This window comes from Nylanderia fulva, unplaced genomic scaffold, assembly GCF_048542155.1.
Source record: "Nylanderia fulva isolate GAGA-0341 unplaced genomic scaffold, ASM4854215v1 Scaffold28, whole genome shotgun sequence".
Lineage (NCBI taxonomy): Eukaryota > Metazoa > Arthropoda > Insecta > Hymenoptera > Formicidae > Nylanderia > Nylanderia fulva.
Genome location: NW_028190347.1, coordinates 2,344,654 through 2,369,538, shown reverse-complemented (window position 1 = coordinate 2,369,538; position 24,885 = coordinate 2,344,654). Strand labels below are relative to the sequence as shown.

The following is a 24,885-nucleotide window of genomic DNA, read 5'->3' as shown; positions in this document are numbered from 1 at the left end:
TATTTTAGGATTATCTTTTTACTATTTTGACGACTTTCAATAAATGTATTAAATTATTCGCTACACTTTTCAAATGATTCTTTTTCAAATCATTAAAATAATTAATATATTGCAAATTATAATTTAAAATAGTAAATTTTTTTACATATTTGTTATTATCAATATTATTATTATTCTCAATGTAAGGTAAACTTTGTATGAAGAACACATTCATGTGATGATGTAATCGAAAATCTTCGCAAAGATCGAGAGATCGAACTATGAATGATGATATTCCAAGAGACTGTAATAATTAAGAAAAGATTTTGCAGTCGTCATGACGAAATCCGTAAAGAGTTTTCCTAAATAACAAGTTTACTTAGTAATAAGTTTATCTAAAAAAATAGATTTCTACGCATAATTTATAAAAAAAAGGAAATAACTCTTTTTAATGAAAATTGGAATTGGTCTAAAATATCTTATTTCTTCTTTTTTGTATTTCCTTCATTAAATATTACGATTGTAATTATATTATATATTTTTTGGCTCTATTAATTATTTTGTCTCCCACTATAATGTGTCTTCAAGTCAATGTTTAATTATTGCTCAATAATCAAAATCGACATAAAAATTTAATTTAAATAAATTAGATTTTTATAAATAAATTAAATTTAAATAGCAATTTTAATCATGACTTTCCTTGAGTTTTAATAGTTTTTTCGTAGTCATCGTTCATTGCACAGATTAATGCAAAATAAAATTCCAGATGTTGGCTCACATCTTTTATATTACTTTTTTGCGAGTAAAAACGTACGTTCGATGAGAAAATGATTCAGAGAACGAAACAATATGATGAATTAATAACGTGCTTTTGACGGTTGTTCTGCTGGGTTTCTTTAACGCGATGGTATTTTATTAAAATTATAAACACGGGATTACAATACATCGTGTAACGCGTAATACTTGCTTAGAAACGTCGTTGAATCAAGGCCTCTTTGATTCAAAACTCTTTTACCATCCACTTTTTTTAGCTACTTGTGTGCGAGCCAGTTTGTGCTACGGCATTTTTTTTCGTGTACGTTCTTACATACATGCATATTACTATATTTTCGTAATTATAGGACGCATTCTCGATTGAGCGCGAGACGTGGAGTCGAGGCGTATCGTAAATCTCATAAAATGTGACGTGCACGCTCCACGATTTAGACTTTTTTTTTATCCGTCGAAGGAATTAAACTCCGTACTGATTCGCTCTCGTGGCACGAAGGAACAGGAATTACTTTCCGTGTGTGTGCTTTTTAATGGCCGGGCCACATCGATATTTTCTGTGTCCGTAGAAAGATACTGATAATATAAATCGTCGTCCCCCATGAAACGATGCGTCCCACCAAGTGTATTACGTTGGTTTTCGTCGTCGAGGGAGACTTATGCGTTTATTTATTTATAGAGACAAGATGTGAGAACTCTACCGACTGCGTGATATATCAAAAATTTCACGAGAAATGAGTTTTTTTGTTTAACGAAACGACTTCGTACAAAAAAGAATTAGGAATTTTTTTTCTTTGAAAAAGGAGATCGTCCCTATCTTCATTCACGAAAATAATTGCTACTTGAGTCTTGCTATAGATAGTAGTAATAAATGGTGGCGCGCTTAAATTAATTAATTTCGAACTTTCGATATGTTAGAGTTAAATTTTAACATGTCTTTAATATTGAAATCGCGCGATTAACACATCGAGGAGCTGGTGCATAGTTTCGCTTTCTGATGCACGATACGTTATTCGTTAGCACGTTACTCGCATTCGGATTCCGTGTCTTTATATAGTATATAGAATGTCGTATATTCGAACAGTTTTTTCGTATTCGGGTAGAAAGAGACTTATAAAACTTTATGAATAAATAATATAACTGCGGCAGTATTCGTGTAGATAGACGATGTCTTATATAGGTAGTGAATTATTCACGGAGCAATTCATGAGACTGGCGAAAGATATCTTAACGCGGTCGGCGTCTCTGTAAGAATTTTTCAAACTTTGTGACACGAAAGTCTATGTATATAAGTTCGCAAAGGTGTACGAAAATACCACAACTAACACGTTAGAAAAACGCGTCTTAGAATCGCGATCGCAATAAATTCTAATTCAACGGCCGTTTTTATATAAAAATTATGCAATATACAAGCCATTGATCAAAACAGCGGTGTAAGCAATTTTTTTCTCTCGCTTTGTGACAGTAGATAAGAAAAGTTTACGAAACTATAAAATCCAATTGCTTTATCGCGATCACTTTCAATATATTTTTTGTATACACATAAGAGAAGTAATATATGTCAAAAGTTTTATTTCGCTCTAATTTTGATGTTTGAAACTTTTATTTTCGTCAACTTATACCACTATTCCGCCCAATGGCTTACTATATAAACTCGCATTTCAATCAACTTTTCTCGAGTTTACTTATATTACTCGAGTTTGGACCACATATCTTTTTCTTGAATGATTAATGATCTAGAAGTTGTACGCTGGACCGCGTTAAGATATCGACGTCGAAGATCGCAAATCGAATGATCGCGATCCATCTTCGGTGATGGTTTCGAGGACGCATACATATGCGTGTAACGTGAGTTCACGCGAGTGATTTATTTCCGATTGTTGATACGCTTACTTCTATCACAGCATACAGACGTACGTTTAGACGCGCTTTACCATACAGTGTCTATAATAGGCTAACGTGTAGGGATCTCGTCCATTGTTCGCTCAACCATTTCGTTTGCTTAATTCCTGTTGCATTCGCAACAGAATTACAGTGTACATACTCTCCTTCGGCATCCAATTAGTTACACATGGATATATCTACGTTCGAGCCACGCGCATCGATACCAAACCTATTAGATTAATGCGAGTGAATTATCTACGTATCTCATGCTGTCTTCCATAAATCACCTATAAAGTTTAAATAGTCGAAAATCGCGCAGATACGGGGATAATGGAAAAAAATTATGCTTGAATTGACATAGAATGGAATTACAGTGGAGCGAGCGAGACCGAATTATTGCGTAATGCGTAAACACATGACAGTGTAGCATTGATGTATATTGTATATTAATGGAATATAACGCGGATAATATGTAAGGATGGTTTGCGAGAACGATCAGGATTACAAAGGGCACTTATCGAAGATCTGAAATGAGGATCTGCTTAAATTTTTAAGTAGATTCTTTATAATATTTATTAGAGACCAGCAATTTGGCCCTGAAGATGTTGCGTTGACTATTAGATTTGCGAATGCACGATGAACTTGAAATTCCAATCAAATCCTGACATTATCCTAATTTAACAATCAATATCTTTTAGCAGTATAAAAAGTAACTTAACGTAGTCACCCTAATTTGAATCAATGCAACGTATTCAAGCCTGCGATTAGTTTGACAAACGATGCTTCATCAACGGATAGAGGAAATTTAGACAAGCGTAAGGGATCTGGTTATAACGGATTTGTCAGAACAGAGAGATTTGCACGAGCGTTAATGATGTATCTTAATCGCGGTTCGTTTCTCATCGTTTTTTTCCTCTTTCATGAAGATCTTGTGGAAGATCTCAAGAACGAAAGTAGCGTTAACGATAAACACGAGGGTTGTCTCAGAATTAGCGCAATCAGGAATAAAAGCGAATACGCCCAATTTCGCCAAATCTCTTCCCAACACAGCCAGTTTAATGCCGCGAATATATCACTTCGCGAGTTGCATATAACTTTTAACATCCTATCCTTTCCTATCGATCGTGACATCATTCGCACGAAAACTATCTGTGAAACGCGTTCTCTCGCTTTTTAGCGCTCGCATCTTCTCTCTCTTCATCTCGTTACTTTTATCGCCGTAGTTGCGTCGTAGACGTTGTGTTTACGACGTTCATCCGATAACCGACCGAAAGTGCACTCAACGAAAACAGCGTATCCTACGTCTTTTAGAAGCATTGTATATGTGCGTGTATAAACGCCAATTTCGCTGCTCTTCGTCCACTTGCGCGTATTTTTTTTTACTCTTAAATCGTGTGTATATCTAAACCTACCATGATACTGCGGTGTTATTGTAAATGCCATATATACGAGCGTACGAGAGGTGCGTTTACATCTTCCTCTCATTCACTCGTTAGGATTACGAGCGTCTTGCGATCCATTCTTAGGTGACAAGCGAATTGCCATCCGTCCCGATTTAATGAGTCGAATCCGTAATCCGCTTATTCAAAACAGACCGATCGTTATGAGACTGAAGGAATAGACTCGATGACGGAACCATCTTCGTCACTAATTGAGTGCTTCATCTCGTGCGCTCGCTTCTATGTGCTTTGGATATATTCTACGGGATTTCGTACAATTACTGCGAGAGTATGTATATGTATGTGTGTGTATGCACGTCGTGTGTAATGTGTGTGCCCTTGGGATGGGAGTGTCTGGCTGCCGTACACTCCGGTCCGTTACTTTAGGGGTAGCGGAAACAGGAAAGGGAGGGGGCCAGAGCGAGGTAGGCATTTAAAAATCATGACTATTCACACGGTGGTCTCGATATTGGCAATGGCGTATTGTCAACAAATACTGTCCTTTCCATAATTCTCCAGGTACATCTCCTGGGGTGTGGCTAGATTGTAGCGTCCGCTCAGCCGACTCCCGGTCAAGCCGTTGTTGTGGTGAGTATGATTCACATGGAGATGATTGACGTTCAGGGCGACGTTTTTCTTCTTCTTGCGCGCCTTGTGCCGGTAGAGGCAATACTTGAGGCAACCGGTGGCCAGTAGGAGGATCAGAAATATACCTAGGGCACCGGCGCCCACCGCGACGTAGAGCAGCGTAACCCCGAAGTGGTAGGAGCAATTGGCTTCTTCTTCGTCGAAGCCCGAAGGACAATGGCGCACGCCGTCGCACCACAGAACCGAGCTGATGCATGCTTGGATCTCTGGACATCTGACAAAAGAAAAGAGATATTTCTGATTACATTCTGATTTTATATATCTATATTTAATTTATTTACAAGAAATAAGTATTTAAAAAATAACATTTTTTAAAATTTGAATATTTAAAAATCCTACTAATCTAATAGAAATCGCGTTACAAACCTGTAGAGGCAGTCTTCCGTGGGTAATATGGCGAACGTATTGGCGCTCAAATTGGGCGTGACTGGCGAACGTTTGGAGATCGCGATCCACGTGACGGCATAGAAACCAGGCTCTTGCTGAAGGAACTCTACGACGAAGCTGCGGGAATGCTGCGCCATCGCCACGCTCGCGTTCACGGCGCTGTAGTTCCAACCACCGGAGAAGAAGTCGACGGTTCTGGCCGTGTCAACGCCACCCTCCGGACAAATAATGCTGCGCTCCTTCGTATTTGCGGCCGAATAGACGATGATTCTGTTCAAAGTCATGCAATCCTCAACATTATCCAGGGTGATGCTGTAACCGGCGGTTCTCAAATACAGGAAGTTGATGCGCGCATCCTCGGGCTCGATCAGCCACGGCTCATTCACGCACTGCGTCGCCGTGAGATCCTCCGTGTTCGTCAGGATCTCCTCCACCGCGGCCACGCCGGGAATCACCCGCGGTAGGGGACTCCTGAGGGAGATCTCGCCGCTGGTGCCGCGCAATCGTCGTTCCTCGAGTCTCGTCGAACATCCGTGTTCGCTCGACTCGACGCCCACGGGAACGAAACGGTATTCTCCCTCGAAGAAGAAATCTCGGTAATCCTGGGTGACGTTCATGAGCGTGACGGTGAATCTGACCTCCACCATGTTTGATGTCAGAGTCCGCACGACGATTCTCTCGCTCACGTTCGAGCACAGACAATCGCGAACCTGTAAACAAAGAATTGTTGTTGAATAAACAAATATCTAATTAATTAGGCTTTTAAAAATATAGAGGGAAGAAATCTTATTATATCGTACGTACAAGTTCGACTCCTTGCCAAGGGAATTCTGCGACAATAAGATTCGCCATGCCATGCTTCTTAACATCCGCCATGCGCCGATCGCACGTCCATCGGTTCACCAACGGGTCTATGTAAGACGCGCAGTTCTTGCCGCCGAACGATGCCCTGACGAAGGACAGCTCTATCCTGTGATCGGGTTCGGCCTCGAATTTATATACGCAGCTCAGATTTTGGGCTCCACCGCGACCGTAGAAGAAAACGCTTTTTGGTGATGAGAATTTGCCGGTATTAGACGAGGAAGAGGAAGAGGAGGCCGATAGGGATGATGTGGAAGACGTGGATGAGGTCGACGACGTCGAGGTGAACACGTGGTTGCACGAGATGGCTTCGTGCACAAACTCGTAACGTAGCACGAAACTTATCGGATACAATGCGCTACCCTGGCGCAATATGTGCTCCAGGGTGAGATCGCGGCCGGTTGACACGTAGCTCTCTGCGAGACTACATGGTCGCGTGTGACGGCTACTGTTGCGCAGCAGACTGTGGTCGCACAATCGCGGTATGTCGTCCTTACAGAACTGTCCCATCAGTGTAACATTCTGCAACCATTATTACACAACTGTGTCACAAGATAGAATATTGAGTGTGTTTATTATCCTTTGTTCATTGTTCAAAAAAATTATATAATTATAGATATATAATAATTCTCCGTAGAAGAGATATTGTAATTAACTATATACTCTTTTTCACGAGATTTTATATTATGAGATTTTTATAGAACCATAGGACGCTCTTTTAATTTTCTAAATTTGGATTTATGTCTACATATATATCACTTTTTAGTATCAAATTTATTTTAAATTTAAAGTAATTATAAATATTCTTTTTTATTTTAAAGTAATTAATTAAATAAAATCTTACAATTCGAGATTTTTAAATTTTTAATAAACCTCTATAAAGAAGCGTAATGGAGCTTTTATTTAATTACTTGGTATCGCACCAAGAAACATGTGTCTTGTGCAAAAATAATTTTTCTTTGAAAACTTGCGCTTTACTATCTCATGAAATTTACAATTTCTGTTTCACATGTGTGAGAGTCTTACTACTATCTTAATTGAAAGTTATTCTAGTATTGAATTCAGTATAAAATTTATTTTAGCACAAAATGAAAAAGTTATCAAGTAATAAATTTTACAGTTGATGTGATACGTACTTTTCGATTAGAAGCAAGTTTGTCCACAGTGATATCGCCATCCCATATTAGAAGTTTTGCGTTGCAATCAGCGGTAGTATCGATATTTGCAGCCGCTTCGACGCTGGCGACGTAATATTTAACGAACGATAACCAAACGATCTCGTTGAGCTTCCCTTGGAAGTGATAACGGCAGGTGGTGTTTGGCGGTAAAGAATGCTTCGGGTTTTCCAGAATGCCCGACGAGTTCTCGTCGCCGGATATATAAAAATCGCAGTTCTCGTTTTCCTTCACAAAACTTCGGGACTTTTCATCGACAAAAATCACCTGTACACGCATGAATATATATGAAGAAAATAACGAGAGATTAATTTTTTGTCGGATATATTTAATTTTTTATTTGTATTCAGAGATTTTATTTAATTAAACTCTTCGTTATATTTAAATAACACACCGGTGATATAAAAAATGAAAAAAATCACGAGCCATTAGTTTTTATAAAAATCGCAATTTCCATATTTTATAATAAATTTATGATACAGTATATATACGTACTGCATTTTTTTGCGTGAAATAATATAGTAATATTACAGTATCTAGAGAATTACCTGAACTTCTAGTTCAAATCCTGGCAGGAAAGACAATGGAACCGGATGAAACGGATTGTCGTACGGGGATGTATGAAACTCCAACAACATCGTATTGTGACTACTGACGATGTCGGGCACCGCGTCTCCTCCGCACAGTCTCACGAGCACTCGATCTGAGGTTGAACCTCCGTCATATACCGTCAGGTAATCTTGCACGACGTTGCACTGATCCCACACCCTTGAAAAGCATGCAAATTTTATTTGGAAAATGTATTTCGCGTGTTACTCTTGCATTCGTGTCTCTCTGTTGCACTTTTTATCCTTTAAAAAAATCTTTTATATTCCTTTTTAAAAAAGGCATGCAAAGTCGATTATCGCGAATATTATTGCTGCTTTCGCTTTTGTGCGTTATATTAATAGCATCAAGCAACTGTCATCGTGAAGGTTAACAGTTTGACAGTTGTGAAATAAATAATAAAAATAATATTAATAATGCGCGCGAGAATTAGTACATCCCCCACATCCATCACGCTGCGCGTCTCGCGCGAGACTGATTCTCGATTCTCATTCGAGATATTGCGATTGCGAAACTGATGGTCACGTGATCAGTCCCGCGCGAATCGTGCAGCATAGCGGAAGCATACAGACGCGTGAATCGAATAGAAGCGCAGATATTTTTATCGAAAAATTCTTGTAGAAAATACTATTTGTTTTCTATTAAAAATTTATATATTGAATTTTTGTGAATCACATAATTAATATATATATTTTTATGCATGGCAACTTTTAAGGTTTATTATCAAAGAATAATATAACTTCGCTTCGTGCATGTAATTATATTCGATTAAACTAAACAAAATGAGAAAACCATATATAAAGAGATACATATATACAAAATAGTTCTCAAATAATACAATCGAAATTCGGCGAATTAAAATTATGTACATTGTATACATAATAGAAATTCGGTAAATTAAATTATGCACATAATAGAGATTCAGTGAATTAAAATTACATACATAGTTGAAAATCGGTAAATTAACCGATGTGTATAATAGTAATTCGGTAATTAAAATTATGCACATAATAGAAATTCGGCGAATTAAAATTATGGTCAAGCAACTGAGACCGCGAAGTTTGACAGTTGTAAAATAAATAATACAAATAATATCAATGGCATGTGCCAAATGCGCGCTTGTATAGTGTTACATAAAAAAGAGAATACTCGCAGAATATATGTTAATTGGATATTAAACCTATTAAATATCAGTAAAACTCACCTGAGCACTCGTTGACTTCTGTCGTACTTGACGACCTGGTCCTTAATGTGTATCTTGTGACTGTTTCGTTGACTAACGGCAAGTAAAGCTCGATGACCCACTGGCGCGCGGTTTTGCTCTACCCGATAGTAGCAAGTGACATTCCTGGGGTAAACTCCGGGATAATTCGGGGACTGTAAGCGGCAAGCTCTAGTATCGCATTTGGTGAGGACACGATCGCAATACGTGCCGTTCACCAGCTCGCCGCGCCATGTGGACATACTGCTGTTTCCGTATCTGAGATGCGCCTCGCTTCTTCTCAGGAACTTGTACGACAGCTTGAAGTCGAAGTTGTAACCGATTCCCTGAGACAGAAAAATTGTGCCGCGATCGTAAGAGCCGAAACTCTTTTATTTCCTGTCAAATTTCTATAAATAGATAGACGCACCTTTTAATAACAATTGTAAGAGAAGGTTTTTTACTCTAACTTTAACAATTAGATATAGCGAGAGAGCAAATAGTGGCGCGTCTCTTTTAAAATTATTTTTTTTTGAACGTGAGATAATTTAAAATATTATTTTATCCAAATTAAAATGTTTCCCTCTGGAGCAGCTTCGATAAAAGTATATTCGCGCGAGTTTCATACATATGTTGTTGCAGCAAAATTGCGCGAAATCAGTAAACGCGTATTCCCGTAAGCTAACGCAATTTCTTACCTGCTCTGATAAACGTAGTAAATATAAAGTCAGATTGATGGAAGGAGTTTCGCTGTAATAGACAGTGTATCCCCATGCGCTGCCACACCATTGTCCTCCTGTCGCAGGACGACCTTCCTCGCGAATAGTCATGAAACCATCTGGACATCCTTCCGATGTAAAGGATAGAAAGCGGCCAACCGTAAAGGTATCAAAAGTTAACTGTAACATGGGGGTATTATTCTAAAAGTTATGAGCAGACGAATATATCCGCGTTCCGCAACCGGCTAACAGTTTTTGTTGCAGAAGTAAAATTACAGATATCAAAAGTTAAAACCACAAGTATCACCGACCTTTTACGAGGAAAGGAAATATTTCTATTATAATTTTGTTAATTAGAACGTTAAAATTTAATTAACATTTTGAAAGTGAAATAAATCAAAAGAGAAGAGAATAGCAATGTAAAAAAATCGTATAATTCGTGTGATATAAAAAATATATAAAAAAAGATTTTACAATCAAAAACAATATTATATTAACAATTATATTAACCATATTTCTCTAAATATTTTTTATAATATACAAATTATACCTACGCATAGTCAATTAATTTTGTTTTGATTTATAATTTAAGTGTAAATTATAATTGTAACAATACTATATTTTAAATGTTCTATAATTCAGTAAAAAAAAGAAAAAGATTTTAGCGCGATTTGGGATGGTGGTTCCATGTAATCATAACAAATTTGTTTTCTAGACACTCTTCATTTTTTTTCACACTTCTATCATCCCCTTGTTGATTTATCGTGATATATAAAAGTTGTCTTTCAGACTGTTGACCGTATTTCGCTAACAACGTATATAAATCTCGATTCTATTATTATTGCGGGGAGATATGATAATCGATGTGTCAATATCAATCGGGATCAAAAATGTACTCGACGGTAACTTTGATTCACCAGAGATCAAGGATTTGTAGAGTAAGCGTATTCCGCGGACGGCGAAATGTTTACTCAGCGCGCGCGCGCGCGAAAGTCTGATTTAATTTCGCCAATAAACGCGATAAGAATCGTAAAAGCCAAGGATATAAATTATTATCCGGGCTCCGGCCCGGCTGTCTGCTCCATAACAGACTCCCACGCCCGGTCGCAGGGAGGGCCACCACCCCAGTCAGCATTATTTTCTACAACTACATCATTTCTATGTCCGACCTGGACTAGATCCCCGAGATCGGATCCGGCGGCAGTGAAATTGAGATGACACAGGAATGGCAGTCGATCCTCCCTTGGTCGGCGTATCTCCACCCTGTAGGTCCGACCGACGTCACCGTACAACGTCCGATTGCAAGCTGAAATGTTTTCGTTGCGCGATAGGTATGTTAAACTTTATAAATCTTCGCTCTGGATTATAAATAATCAGTGTTGTGCTTAGATAATTTTTAAAGCTAAATAAAGATGGTTTTGTTTTAAATATATCTTGATAAGAGATCAAATTATATAGTAATTCATCTAGGTAATTTCTGGATAATATTATTTTTAAGACTGTTTACGTCAACAAGATTATAAAAAGAAAATATAAATTATAAAAGAAATATAAAAATATATTCATACTTTTATTTATAAGTTTTTATCGCTTACTGTTTAAGTTCTATTAAGAGTATTTTTATGTGCTATGATTCTAAACCAGATCTGAATATTATTCTAGATAATTTCGTGAAGATAACACTTTTTTTATCTAACAATAAGATGCAAATATATTTAGATAACACATATTTTTATTATCTATATAAAAATAAGATGACAATTGAAAATAATATCCGAGAAACTTTTAACGCTTAATTACGCACGCGATGTTTCGTAACATCGATAAGTGTATAATATTCGATTTCAAGTAAGAAATATGAAAAACCATTCCTATAAGAATTGTATTTTCCGTATAATAAATATATGATAAATATATCATAAGATAAATGAAAAAATATCAATACAGCACAGCATAATGGCGCTTATAATATATGTGACGAGAGACCAAGTAATATTTGAAGCAAAATATTAACTCTTAACTACTCTCACGATTTTCGTATATCAAACCGTATAAAGTACGGTGGCAAGTTGAAATGTTTTTATTACGCAATTATTATGCGCGAAAAATAAATCCTGGGGTGTAATTATTCCGGATTATAAAAACGCGGCGCGTGATAAAATATTATTTTGTGAAAAGGTATATCAACTCTCGAAATAAATCTCTCTCGCGCAATATAATCTGTACGCACAGCGAGAGAGATTTATATACACGTTAATTACACAAAAATACATATTGGTAGATTTAAATATATATTTGTTACTTATTTATAATATGTTTGTTTAGGAGTTAGGTATGTATTTAAAAAATTAATAGGAGTGCTCGCGAGAAATACCAGCATAAATATTGACGTGTGAATATGATTAAAAATCTTGCTATACTTTGTGTATTTTCTTATTTTATAGTCGCGTTTCTAAGCGTAAATAATTATTCTACATAATTAGCTCATTTGGATCCGCGTATATTTTAATGTGCAATTTGAAATTCTATGAAGGAATTGGATCACGAATGCTATAATAAATACTATTACCATTCTATTGAAATGTGTCGCGCATATATTATCGAAAATTAAAAATTTAAAAGAACGAAAATGCGGTATTTGTGTAACGTAATTATATTTGAGCTTCACAAATCGATTAAATTTCGTATTCAGGTAATTAGTATTATATCAATAACAAACGGATAATTTATTTATCTCGTTATAAATTATTGAATAAAAATTATTTGACAATGTGCCCTATAACAAAAGCCATATGTCGAGATAAACATGGGGCTAATAATATATTCCATAAATAGAATTTTATAACGCGAATACAGTTTTGATTTTTATAGGAATGGAACTAAAATGATAATGCAGCTAAATAATTACTGGCTCGAAACATTATTCGCTCAGGTGAGCGAAAACTTTGTTTCGGGTTTAATATATATGCAGTAATTCGTAATATTATGAATATACATGGGGTCAATATGCACTCACGCTTGCCCGTTTATAATAATTATTTTCCTGCTTTATTTTATAACACGTATCGGTTTTTACGATAAACATACTTTTCATTTTATTATATGTTTGTCTATACCGTGGATATTTAACTGTTCATTCAATAATAATTAATTGTGTCTGATAGAGATATTCAGGCGCAAAATTTGCAAGAAGTTGTTTTTAACCCAAGGATATACTATAATATAAAAATTCATTTTGAATTTCAACTATTTCAATTAACCAATAATTATACATATAAATTCAGATTTAATAAGAGAATCGAATTGTGAATGCATTAATTCGCTAGAAAATTTTTGCGGAAGAAACCATCTATTATTTTCCGGATTAGATGTCAAATAAAAGCAGTCTTTGAAAGACTCTGGCATATATGGTATATAGGACGAGTCAAAAGTATGTTTTAAAAATTTGTGAGCGTGTTCCTGGATAAATAAGAATAACAAATGTTCATACAAACATTTATTATTCTTTTTTATCCAGGAACGCACATTTTTAAAACATCTTTTCTCTCTGTATATATCGATAGTTCTTACCGACGAGAAAACTCACCTCGTTCGAAAAACTTGGCTCATAGAGATTTTAAGTTATGTCCTGGAGCAACAACTAGCAACTTTTTTCAAGAAACATGCAACATCAACAAAAGGTTGCTCGTTGTTGCTCGAGTGAGAACGCAGCTTGAAACTTTCGGCAATAACTAGCAACTTTTTTTCAGAAACATGGAACATCAACGAAAGGTTGCTCGTTGTTGCTCCAGGTTGTTGCGAGGATATATAGCTTTCTACTCACGAGTGCAATATCTCGGCTCGTCGGACTTGTCGTCGCAGTCATTCTCGCCGTCGCAGTACTTGTCCTGCGCGACGCAATGTCTGCTGGTGTCACATTGGAACTCGGACGGTCGGCAGAGCGACTCGCCGTTGCTGCCGGCGGGCTCCGACGCCGGGCTGGACGTCGACGAGCTCGACGACGACGAGGACTCGGGTGACGTCGCGCCGGAGTAGACCGCGTATCCGCCCGGGTATCCGGAGTAATCCGACGACGAGATGCCGAGAGAGCGATAACTAGCCGAGCCAGCCTCGTTCGAGGCCGCGATCGCGGCTGCGATCAGCAGCAACCGCCGACACATCAACATGCCCCCTCACCCTGAAAATTAAATTATAAATAACGTTGGTAAACATTTTTATATGTCAAATGCATGCGAGATACTATAAAAAATATGTACAATATATGATATTCTAATTCTCTTTCGTCACGCAATCGTGGGATAACATGGAGAGTTCAGATTAATTTTTATAAAAAAGATACCGAAATTATTCTGTTTTATGTTGAAAAAAACCATTAATTGATTTAAGTAACCTGACAGTTTCAATTAGATTAATATGAAATAAAATTAATCTATCTCATGACAAATTCGTTTCGGACAGGATATAAAATTATTAATTGAATTTTGGCTCGAATTTTATTAAAGATTTTAGGTCGTCCAAAACGAGAACTGGTCTCATCGATAAATAATTGTGTTAGAAATAATATATGTGGGATCGATTTATAATATATCTTGCTAACTTCATCCAATACTGCTCTGTATCAGACATCTACGGCTTCTGATAGTAATGGTAGTTCCATAAGTCTTTATCTGCGCAAAGTTCACAGACAATAGAGTCCTAAGGGTTCTACAAATTGTCAATAAATGGCATGAACTATTCAGCTTCATCAAGAAAGAGAAAGTCTTCTTGTTTAGTCCTTATACCGGAAAAGAAAGTGATTCGCGTATAAACGGAATAATACGTTTTTAGCCATTTGTTGCATTGATACTACTTGCTTCAAGAGCGCAAGAAGAAGAAACGGTATAACTCAGAATCTTGAAAAAGTAAATTGATATTGCGAAAAGACCTAGGGAAAGTCTTGGCGAGACCTTGGATACATTCATTGGTCGAGGATATATTCTTAAAAAGAACCGAATAAATAGTCGTAATATTTCACGGCTTGCAGGTGTTGCTTCAGCTCGTTTCGCGTAACGCTTTTTAGCGACGGCTCTTTTACACAGAGCAAAGCCCTTCTCTTTTGTGGTTACATTTTTCTTCCACCGTATGTGTTTCCCCCTTGTTGCTTCAATTTCGCGTATATAGTTTCAGTGAGATAATTATGTTGATAAAAGTGGAATCATATTTTTTCTCCATTGTTTTCAAACGTTAAATATGTTTCGGATCTTCCAATTATTTCAATAAAATAAAATAAAATTGTTAAGATTTGCATCACTTTGGATATTTCATATATAGATGCGTAAAAAAATATCTCTTTCGATATTTTTCCGATATTTTTCTGATTTTTAATCGCGTTTCGTTCGACGATCAATTAGTCGTTTGATTGCGTGAGAATAAAACATTCTTCGTTTTACTTTGACCCACTCGCTCTTTCTCTGTGTCACAGAGGCTGCTGTTGACGAGGATGAATCATCAACAATGTTGGTTCGCCCGATGTAAAATTTTCCCTTTTTGTGCTCTCCATTTCTCTTGCAACTGGACCCTTCACTTTTCATGACACTTTATCCATTCTCGAGTTTTTTTTCCTTACAGTGTCGTATACTATCACTCAGACTCGGCGATTTTTCACATCAAGATGTTCTGGCTCGACGTATTCTCTGTTATATTAGATAAAAGTGCTTTAACAATTTATACGACAAAAAAATAATAGCTCCGAGTCGAAGAGCGCGTTTATCTTATCTTGCTCTTTGACTAACGCAAGCAGATTCCGTTCATCTCGACGTGCGCCAAAGTTTCAAAACATAAAATGAATACTAGCTTTAACTCGTTAAGACACTAAATACAACTCGGTCGGGGATTCCCGCAGAGTGTTTAGAGAGAAGCGGATTATGCTAATTCTATTCAGAAAACTAACTCCTCTTACGTGAATGGACTCACCAGTGTTCCCTGAACAAATACACCGCGGATCTATTAATTCGTACATTTCAACCCTCGCGCGCGGGTCGATATTGCCGCGCGAGTATTCATACCCAACAACAAAGTTCACCGTCCTTATCCGGGTAAAGCTCGCTAACACCAAACGCACGTTTACAAAATAAATGCGACGCCGCCGTCGCGGCACTTGTGTCATCTCGCCTTTTAACCCCGCGTTGTACACGCCTCTCCGCAAAACCCATCGGTTGTCACATGAATAATATCCATGCTAATGTAACGTCGTCGCGAATGTCAGCGCTAACGAGCGACACGACAGCGAGGGCGGAAAGAACTCGTGGAATAAAAATCTGATTTCGCCAACAAACAAGACTAAAAAAAAATAGACTCGTACGCGTTGAGCGACTACGGACGAGAATCGGAAGCGAACGAAACTCGAGAGAGAGAGAGAGATAGGCTCGAAGGTGGATGCGAAAGGGTCGTGCGGGGATGGAATCCGCAATAAAAGATATTCAAGTGCGGAGAGAGAGAGAGAGAGAGAGACTCCGCGTTGCACGCGAGCGACAGTAAAGGTTCTGCTTATTAAGTAGAGAGAGGAGCGGAATCTGGACCGAACTCGCACACGAGGGCGGACAACGGAATATGGTAATTCGCTCGACGAGACCAGCCAGAGCGGGACGGGCTCTTCTCTGCGCTGCCTCACTTCGCAAATATATATGCGCCATATACGAATGTCACTGAGATTGCACGCGCGCGAAAGTTTACGCCAGCGGCGCGATCGCGGAAAAACAATTTACGCCCCCGATTGGTTACTTTAAATTAAGTCACGTACCGGAAATATCGTAAAAATGTTTCACGCGTTGCGAGTATTAAAAGATTTATACTCAATAGGCGAAGTACTCTCTTAGTTTTTTTTTTTATACGATTGAATAACGTGCTAGATGTAGAGATATACTTAAAAATATTTTACGTCAAGCATATACTGAAATAAATAAAAATTTGCTAATATATTTTTCGCGTGTCTTTTTGTACTTCATAAATTACATTATTTATAAGTTTACATAATCATTATTTGACCATTTGAGAGACCCCTTGGAATTAGTAAAAAAAATTAAGAATTTGCTTTCCTTTTGAATAAACGCTGGAATTTATTTGCATATTTAATATGAAAAAAATAAAAACAAAATAGAGCAAAAAAAATATTTTTAATTAAGAAAGAACAAAAAATAAAAAAAATTAATTATTCTCCATCTGGAAAAAATTCTGCGAACGCCCACGCACTTAATATATAAGTACAATTTATTTATTTGATACCGCTCGAAATTATATTGCGCTCACGTTGCAACAATCGTCGAAAATTTTTTAAGTGTCTAAAACTCGTCGGAAAAGAATTTTTTACAAGCGAAAGGCTCGTTTAGCTACCTCCTCGATTACTGTAACGTCCGTACAGGACCAGCTCTCCGCCGTCGCTCTTAAAAATCGGTTCTGACCCTTATCCCACGATAGGCACTGAAAAAGTGGTCTTCCGCCAATCTGGCATGGCGAAGTGGAGGGAAGACCCGTGTGTTAAATTGCCCGTACCGGCCCGGGAAATTGGGTCGATGCACGAGAAAATCGACTGCAGATTGAGAGAGAAAGAGAGAGAGAGAGAGAGAGAGAAGAGGAGCTTCCAGAGCATCGAGGATCGAGCTCCATCGATGCGAAATTGGAGCTGGAAATCGTGGCGCAAGAAGCCGAAAGAGGATTGGAAGGAAGCACAGAGGGACGAGAATAGAGAAGAAAAAGAAACGGAGAGTAAGTTAGAGTCGATCGCACGAACGCCAGGGATCGACGATTTTCGCGATCGTTCGAATTTTCGTCCATCAAATTGACTGCGTTTCGTCGATGGCTGGCATCCCTCCGGCCCGGTGTTTAAAGTCGAAGAAAATTGGCGCGGATCGAGGACGAGCGATTTTGGGCGTTACAACCGAAAGTAGCAGCCTGGAGTCCTCGTGCTCCGATTTCGGTTTTATATGCCGTCGTTACCGGACGCTTGCATCTATTCAATAACGACTCTCGGCGTAATTTAAGTTTTCGCTTAAGTGTGCGCATTACGCTCTCGCGCGAATTCCTTCGGTTCGTTCCTTCCTAGGGATTTTCCTCACCTTCCCTCGAATTTCAGCGAGAGTATCCTTCGCGCGAGATGCCAGGGTGCAATTCTCCTCCGAGACGAGGAATAAATGCATAACAAATGCCGCAATGTGCGCAACTAGCGAGATTAACTGTGTATTGCCGAGAAAGAGAAATCATTCCTGTACCATACGGAATTGCGTGTATTCGCTGTTATTATTTATTAGAATCCAACCAGTAAATCTGTTACTCTTTAATTTTCGAATGCGGAAAGTAATGTATTTTAAAATATGCATGCGGCGATTGTCTGCGAAAGAGGAGAATTTGGGGTAACGTAAAATTTTTTATTCTTTTTTTCCTATTGCGGAGACAAACTGAATTGCAACCAGGAGATAGTTGAAAGACGATCGAATTGGCCGAAGCGAAGCGTGCGTTTACGTGGAAACTTAAATTACGCAAATCGTCATTGAATAGACGTAAATGTTGGGTGACTGCATATAAATTCGTTCGTTTTTACCAAAACTGCGAAACTTTTATAAAGTCAAATAAAACTTAATTGCGACTATATTTTCGAATAAATGGAACGATATTTCTCACACAATAATGTCAGAGATATCAAGCGGTCATTTTTAACGAATTTTTTATAAATATAAATGAGTACTTTTATGATTTTATTTAAAAATTTTGTAACAACTATTAATTCCTTCATTATTGAAAAATAATGCGCTGTCTTATTTATCTTGTCTTAATTAATCTGTCCGATCTTAATAAATCTTGTTAATTAATTTTACTCTCGTTAATTAGAACAAAAATATTAGTTAAAAGCATCATTTTAATTTTATATGCAAATAAAATAATTAAGCAACTAGATGGAAGAACAATAATATATGTATATATAAGCTTTTTTCTCATATCAAGAAATCAAATTATTAAAGATAGTAAAGTTGATATAAAATCTGATTATTTTATCGTCGTATTTTTTTACGATCTCATAAAGAGAAGAATAATACGATTTTATGTCAAACTACATCAAATAAACAAGCTGCATAAAAATTTATAGATATGTCAGAACTTTATTTTTATATATTTATATGTATGTATAATTCTTTTGTGAAATTGCAGTTGATTTTATTTAGGAAAAATAACCAAAGTTTATGTATTCTTCTTCATAATAAATAGATATATAGAAAGAAATGATAATCTAACAAATTAGCATAAAATATCATAGTTATTCTTTAAAATTACGCAAAAAATTGTATCATCTTTCTTTTTAAGAATAACGTTCAAGGTAAAGCGAACGCAATTCGTTTCGTAAAACGTACCGTATATAAGTTTGCGTTAAAATCTCGTTTTGTCACACGAAGTACTGTTGAAAAAAACGTAAAGCTGTCGCGCGATAAACAAGCGCGACGGATACGACAAAAAGAGAGGAGACATTTTCCGCGCGGCCTCCTTTATTGGAAGAAACAAAAGGGTGCCGCGTTTAAATCGCGACCGAAAAATCTTCTTAACCGAGTTCCGAAGAATTTGCAGAACTTGACGAGCATCGAGCAGCCTGTTGCTCTATCTAACTTGCCTTAACTTGCCCACGCGCGCCTTCATCGTTTCCGTTTTCGCTCGGAGACAAAGAGCCCCGAAGACAACGTCCGCCTTTTCCTCGCGAGAGCGGCTGGTTTCCGTCGTCGCGCGCAAGGCACGAAAATCAATATCCATTTCCATTCGAAACATCGCGCCGGCCATATCACGGTGTCTTCCGGTCGACACTTCTCTCAGCATCGCCTATTTCCACTTTTCGAAGGACAGGCGGCGGTCGACAAGGGTCGCTTCCTCTCGCAGTGGCACAGATATCCGGTGGTTATTCTTGGATATCCGCCCATATCCAATTGTCTTGCAATATTCAGGAAGTTAATACGCTCATAGTGGATAATGCGGTTCTCTTCTCAACGTTTATCTAATATGTAGCCGAGCCGATTTTAACTTGTTGTTTCAATATTAATTGTGACGTACAAACTGTTCTTAAATATTTTCGGTGTATCCATTTTGCCTGTAGATATTGATTATCTACAGAAAAAAAATCGAAGAATAGCTGTGTAACAAAAATAAAATATACTAGATGCACTATCGGAGCTTTAATCACCTCCAAACAATGAACGATATAATTTTGACATTACACAGGGAGAGCATTTTTTTCTAGAATTTACCGCAATAAAAAATATTAATAAGAGAAACTCTTATAAAATTCTTCCAAATACTATATTGTCTCACGATTACCATGATTTTCAGGATAAATTTTAAGAGAAAATCTCTCTGCGCATAATTGATTTATGTATAGCAGTGTAGAATGTAACGTAATCAAGTATAGCGAACAAAATAAATATCCCCAACTCCGTATCGAGAACATATACCTTGACAGACCTCCAATTGAACATATCCAAGAATATATCCATCGGACATCTGCGTTGCGTTGGGCCGCGGTCACCGAAAATCGGTCCTTCGATCCGACAGTTCCCAATGAGGCTCATACCTGGCGGTAGGCCGATACGGTCGCGGCCAGATCCATTCGATCCGGAATAGTCGGCATTCAGAGCCGGCGGTCTGTCCGGCCGGACGCAACGAAGCCCGACCGCATATCTGGTTCTACTACTTTGTCGCGCTGGCCGGCCCGCTGATCCGCGATCACGCTGCAGATATAGAGAGAACACGGGGTGTATATGCTCGTGGCCGGCCAAACGTGTCCGAAAGCTTTTGCGTTCGCAAAATCGCTGCACTCGCAGAAAAGCGCTGAACGAACAAAAGCCGCTTCCAGGGCGGAGGACCGTCTAATTTCCGTAAAAACGCTCGCCTCGCCGGAATTTGGCTCGCGTGCGACCGATACCTCATTGTTGCCGCGTATCTATACGGCGGGATCCCCGGATACATTGATTCGTGAGATACGTATAAAATGTATATACGGTGTAAGCTGTAGAAAAATCCTTCTCGAACGTATAAAGGAAGACCGGAGAGAGAAATGTGCGGTCATTTATTTTTCTATATATCAAAATCTTTCCGCCAATTCTGCTGTAATTTCGCGATTATCGCGACGACTGGAAAATTATGTTCCAATATTATATTTCAAGATTTGGAATATTATATTGACGATAAGAGATATAATAGATTAGAGTTGATTTAATATTATGTGTATATATATAATACACAATATTAATTATATAGGACTTATACATTACATATATATCGTATGAACGGAATAATGCAGATAAAACTCGAATATGTAGAATGGTTATACATATCTACTTGAATTTATACTATAAATAAAAGACCCACATTTTATACTAATATCCTGCGGATCAATACTCTACGTATGTATGTCTGTGATTTTATGGTTTTAGAATTATCGCTCGTAATCTCGGTTCTTTTTTCAGGATTATATAAAGCGTCATAAGACATACGTAATGTGACCACTTTTTCTAGAAACATGGATTTTCGTGTATGTGTACCAAGTGTGGTTGCTGCGAGTTGAATGGTCGGGGAAAAGTGCCAGCAAAAGGAGCGAAAAATGGAAAAATAAATATCGTACTCTCTCTGTAGTAATGCGAAGCGTTGCCAAAAATCTCAAGCTTCCTCCACCCTACATCGTGAAGGAAAGTACATTTATAAATAAAGTTACTAAAATTTGATCATATAGAACAAGAGCTTCGTTCAGTGTACATAATAGATTTTAACTTCATTTTTGTAAAAATATATATGTAGCAGCATGAAGTGATTTCAATTATTTAATATTGGATGTATTTATATAAAAAACTTTTAGCGTATACAAAAATCATTTAATTAATAACTTAAACACTACAAGGTTGAATAAAAATCTAAAAAAAAAAAAACAGATTACGCGCAATATTAGTCCAGAGAAAATGAAAACGTACATTCAATATCTGGCATTAAAATTGAATTTTATAGAATCTTGATTCTCTGGCCAGTAATTCCGTTATAATTGCATTCGTGATTTAAAGTTTCAAGCGCACTCGCGCGTCTGTTGTGGCAATTGTGTTTTTCAATTGACATTAAAAAAAATCATCCACAGATTAAGCGAAACTGCAATTGTCTCGTTTACGTCATTAAATTACCCCAACGATGAGAATATATCTTTTAAACAGAACACTCTTTCGAGAGTGCAATTTTATAACGTTATCGCGCAACATATATAATATGACATAAAAAATGATTAAAGCGACATAACGAGTTTTATTTTTGCATCACAAATTTTATGTTACTATAGAGTTTTGCAATTAAATTAAATTTTTCGAAAAAAAATTTTTATACATCATCAATTTGTTACTAATGCAACGGTATAGAATTATATAAAAAAAATCAATATTACATTTACATATACGCTATATATTTTAGATGCAATATAAATATATGTATATATTAATAAAGTTTTTTTATTTTTATATTTTCCTAATCTATACCGCGATTTTCTTAAATTGTTCGCCCATTATTGCCAAAAATACAATATTGCAAAAGAGAGGGAGAAAAAATATGGAGGAATAAGAACCCTTCACTTGTGAAATTTGTTATCGAATTGCTAACCGATCGACCGGCTAGAAAAACAAATACAAGCAATTCCAGGGGAACAAATAATGGTAGTTTTCTTTTTCGTAGCGTGAGCTGAGAGTAAGTAAACCGGTGCGACTTGGTATCATCAGGATTTTTATCTACGTCCTGTAATTTCTCTCTAGCACTCTTTCTCGTCGAATATAACATAGCATTGGACAAAGTCGCATCCAAGATTTGACCTATATTCGATTATACAATATACTTATATATATATATATATGTATGTGTGTGTGTGTAACTCGTTGTATTGATCATACTTTAAATATGATGAAAAATTGAAAATAATTTATTTAAAACATAATACGGGATTAAAAGCCAAATTTTCAAAAATTTGAAAGAAAATTTAAAAAACTTGCTAAAATGAATACTTAATTTTTCATTAACTTATTCATTGTGCACGACATTAATAATAAACAATAACTATTGATAGAATAATCATTAATTGTAAAAATGTAATTAGAAACTTTCTTGTATAATTATTATATTAACTCTACTTCAGAATAGATGTATTTTCTCCTCTTTGCTTTCTTTCTCTTCCTCTCTCTTCTTTCTTTCTTCTCTTTCCAAAATTATTCTGAATATTTTATATAAAAACTACAGTATTATGCAATTAATATTAGTGCTTCGCAGTTAATTTAAAATTATAGCATCATAAAGGTATGCAAAGATTACATTTTAATGTTCTTCTTGAGAACTTCTAAATTCTTATTGAGAAATAAACTCTTCATGTAATGATCATATAACTACGTCATTATATCGCGTTCATGTGAAATATTCATGAATTCTTGCTATATACATATGTATGATATAATAATAATAATAACAATAACAATAATAATAACCACAAATCAATACTCGGTCAAGCATGGAAAGCCAAAAAGGTTGTTTATGCACAATTAATTTTGCGGCTATCAAGTTATCTATTCGAATGTCGAACGCGTTCCCTTAGAGAATGATCGTTCTTTTTCGTATGTTTTAAAACACTGGATCAATTATTTAACTTGGAGTGAGATCATAAATTGATCAATACAAAAAAATTCATATATACAATAGTTTAACAGTTTTAACAAAACTAGATCCAATTACCTAGATAAATAACAATTTGCTGCTGTAACAATAAAGTTCATTCACATTGATAAAACACAAAACAATGTAGAACAAAAAATAACCAAAATAGAAATGGGTTAATTATTCTTTGACAGAATAGCAATTTCGCTTCAAATATTTTAGTGTCAATCTGTCCTCAAAAATTCAGAGAAAAAAAACATTGCTTATTATATAAGTTATATTAAAATAAAAAAAAGGTAACAAATTTTTTATTAGTGCTGTAATCATATAATGCAAACTATTATTTATTAATAAAAAATATTGAATCTTTTCTCAATTATATATACATATAATAAAATACTCATATTTCTCTCTTAGCAAAAAATTACGCATATTTTACACAGCTGAATTTTTATCAAAATTATTTTTCATTTTGTAAATCTTATTATTTATTTAAGAAAACATCATCAACAACAACACGCTGAAATCTCGGAAGGGAGGCATTCGATGGAGCATTAAATTTTAGAGACACCATGTGCGCGTATTCGGATAAGTGTGACCATATACTGTAAGATAGAAACTCGTAATTCGTGAATATAAACTATGAACCCGGTTTCTGTCCGAAAGTAGTGCGAGCATTTGCCGGCGCAATCTAGCATCGTCAGAATATTTTATCCAGCGATCCGACGATCTCTTCCGGTCGTCGCCACCTACGTCGCACAAGCGCCGTCATACATCACCCTGTGTCCGGGACGTTCTATAGAGATTCGCGCTCGACACATATAACTATCATACGAGGTCTGATTCTTTTATTTAAAAAAATTGTTTTTCTCTACTTTCACCATATCTCTTCGATATGCGCGCGCCTGCGGACGCCAGGAACCCGTCATTATATTGTTCTCTGCCTCTCTGGGCTTTTCCTTTCATCCCGATCGTCATCGCAAACCGTCGTTCTCTTATCCGCATGCGGAGAAAAGAATCCCGGTCAGCGGAATAATGGGGCGTATACGATTGTTGGATATTTCTCTCGATTAATCCTCGTCCGAGATTGCGGGGATTACGCGCACGTATATACACAATATATAAGCCGTATATACATATATCTGAATGAACGAATGAATGAATACCCGCCTCGTCTCGTTCTGGCAGATGAGAGTGCCATCGACGTCGACAGTATCATTCAAGCCCTTTTCTTCTCGCGGAACGCAATCAGGACTGCGAGATGTAATCTTCTCCGGTCGGAAAAGTTTACGACGAGAAGCGTTAATTAATTAACTATTAAACTGTCGTCGCGTCTGTAGTTTCGTTAATGTCGCGCTGCGCGAGAAGGGTTAAGCGCTTTCGAATAATTTCCAGAGAATGGATAGTTCCCCGTGCGTTGCTGCACGTCGTCGGGTTGAGAGCGCGATATCGAGATAGTTACATCGAGAGCACATCCTTTTTTCTCTTTCTCGAGCGGTAATCAAAGCACCGCGTTGAATCCCCTTTGAAAGATGTAGAGGGAT

General features: G+C 36.8%; 1 protein-coding gene across 2 annotated transcripts in view; it reads right to left on the bottom strand.

Annotated features, from left to right (window-relative positions):
• Nucleotides 1-673: 673 nt before the first annotated feature.
• Nucleotides 674-24,885, bottom strand: part of LOC114937628 (uncharacterized) — a 68,519-nt gene continuing 44,307 nt past the window's right edge. For both annotated transcript variants that reach the window (XM_029311164.2, XM_029311165.2), the window contains exons 2-10: nucleotides 13,491-13,844; nucleotides 10,837-10,973; nucleotides 9,647-9,847; nucleotides 8,952-9,295; nucleotides 7,690-7,909; nucleotides 7,103-7,408; nucleotides 5,910-6,488; nucleotides 5,085-5,815; nucleotides 674-4,932 (exon numbers count right to left, since the gene is read on the bottom strand). In XM_029311164.2, coding sequence (XP_029166997.1) covers nucleotides 4,557-4,932; nucleotides 5,085-5,815; nucleotides 5,910-6,488; nucleotides 7,103-7,408; nucleotides 7,690-7,909; nucleotides 8,952-9,295; nucleotides 9,647-9,847; nucleotides 10,837-10,973; nucleotides 13,491-13,833 — 3,237 coding nt within the window. In that variant the 5' untranslated portion in view covers nucleotides 13,834-13,844 and the 3' untranslated portion in view covers nucleotides 674-4,556. The remainder of the gene's footprint in view (nucleotides 4,933-5,084; nucleotides 5,816-5,909; nucleotides 6,489-7,102; nucleotides 7,409-7,689; nucleotides 7,910-8,951; nucleotides 9,296-9,646; nucleotides 9,848-10,836; nucleotides 10,974-13,490; nucleotides 13,845-24,885) is intronic.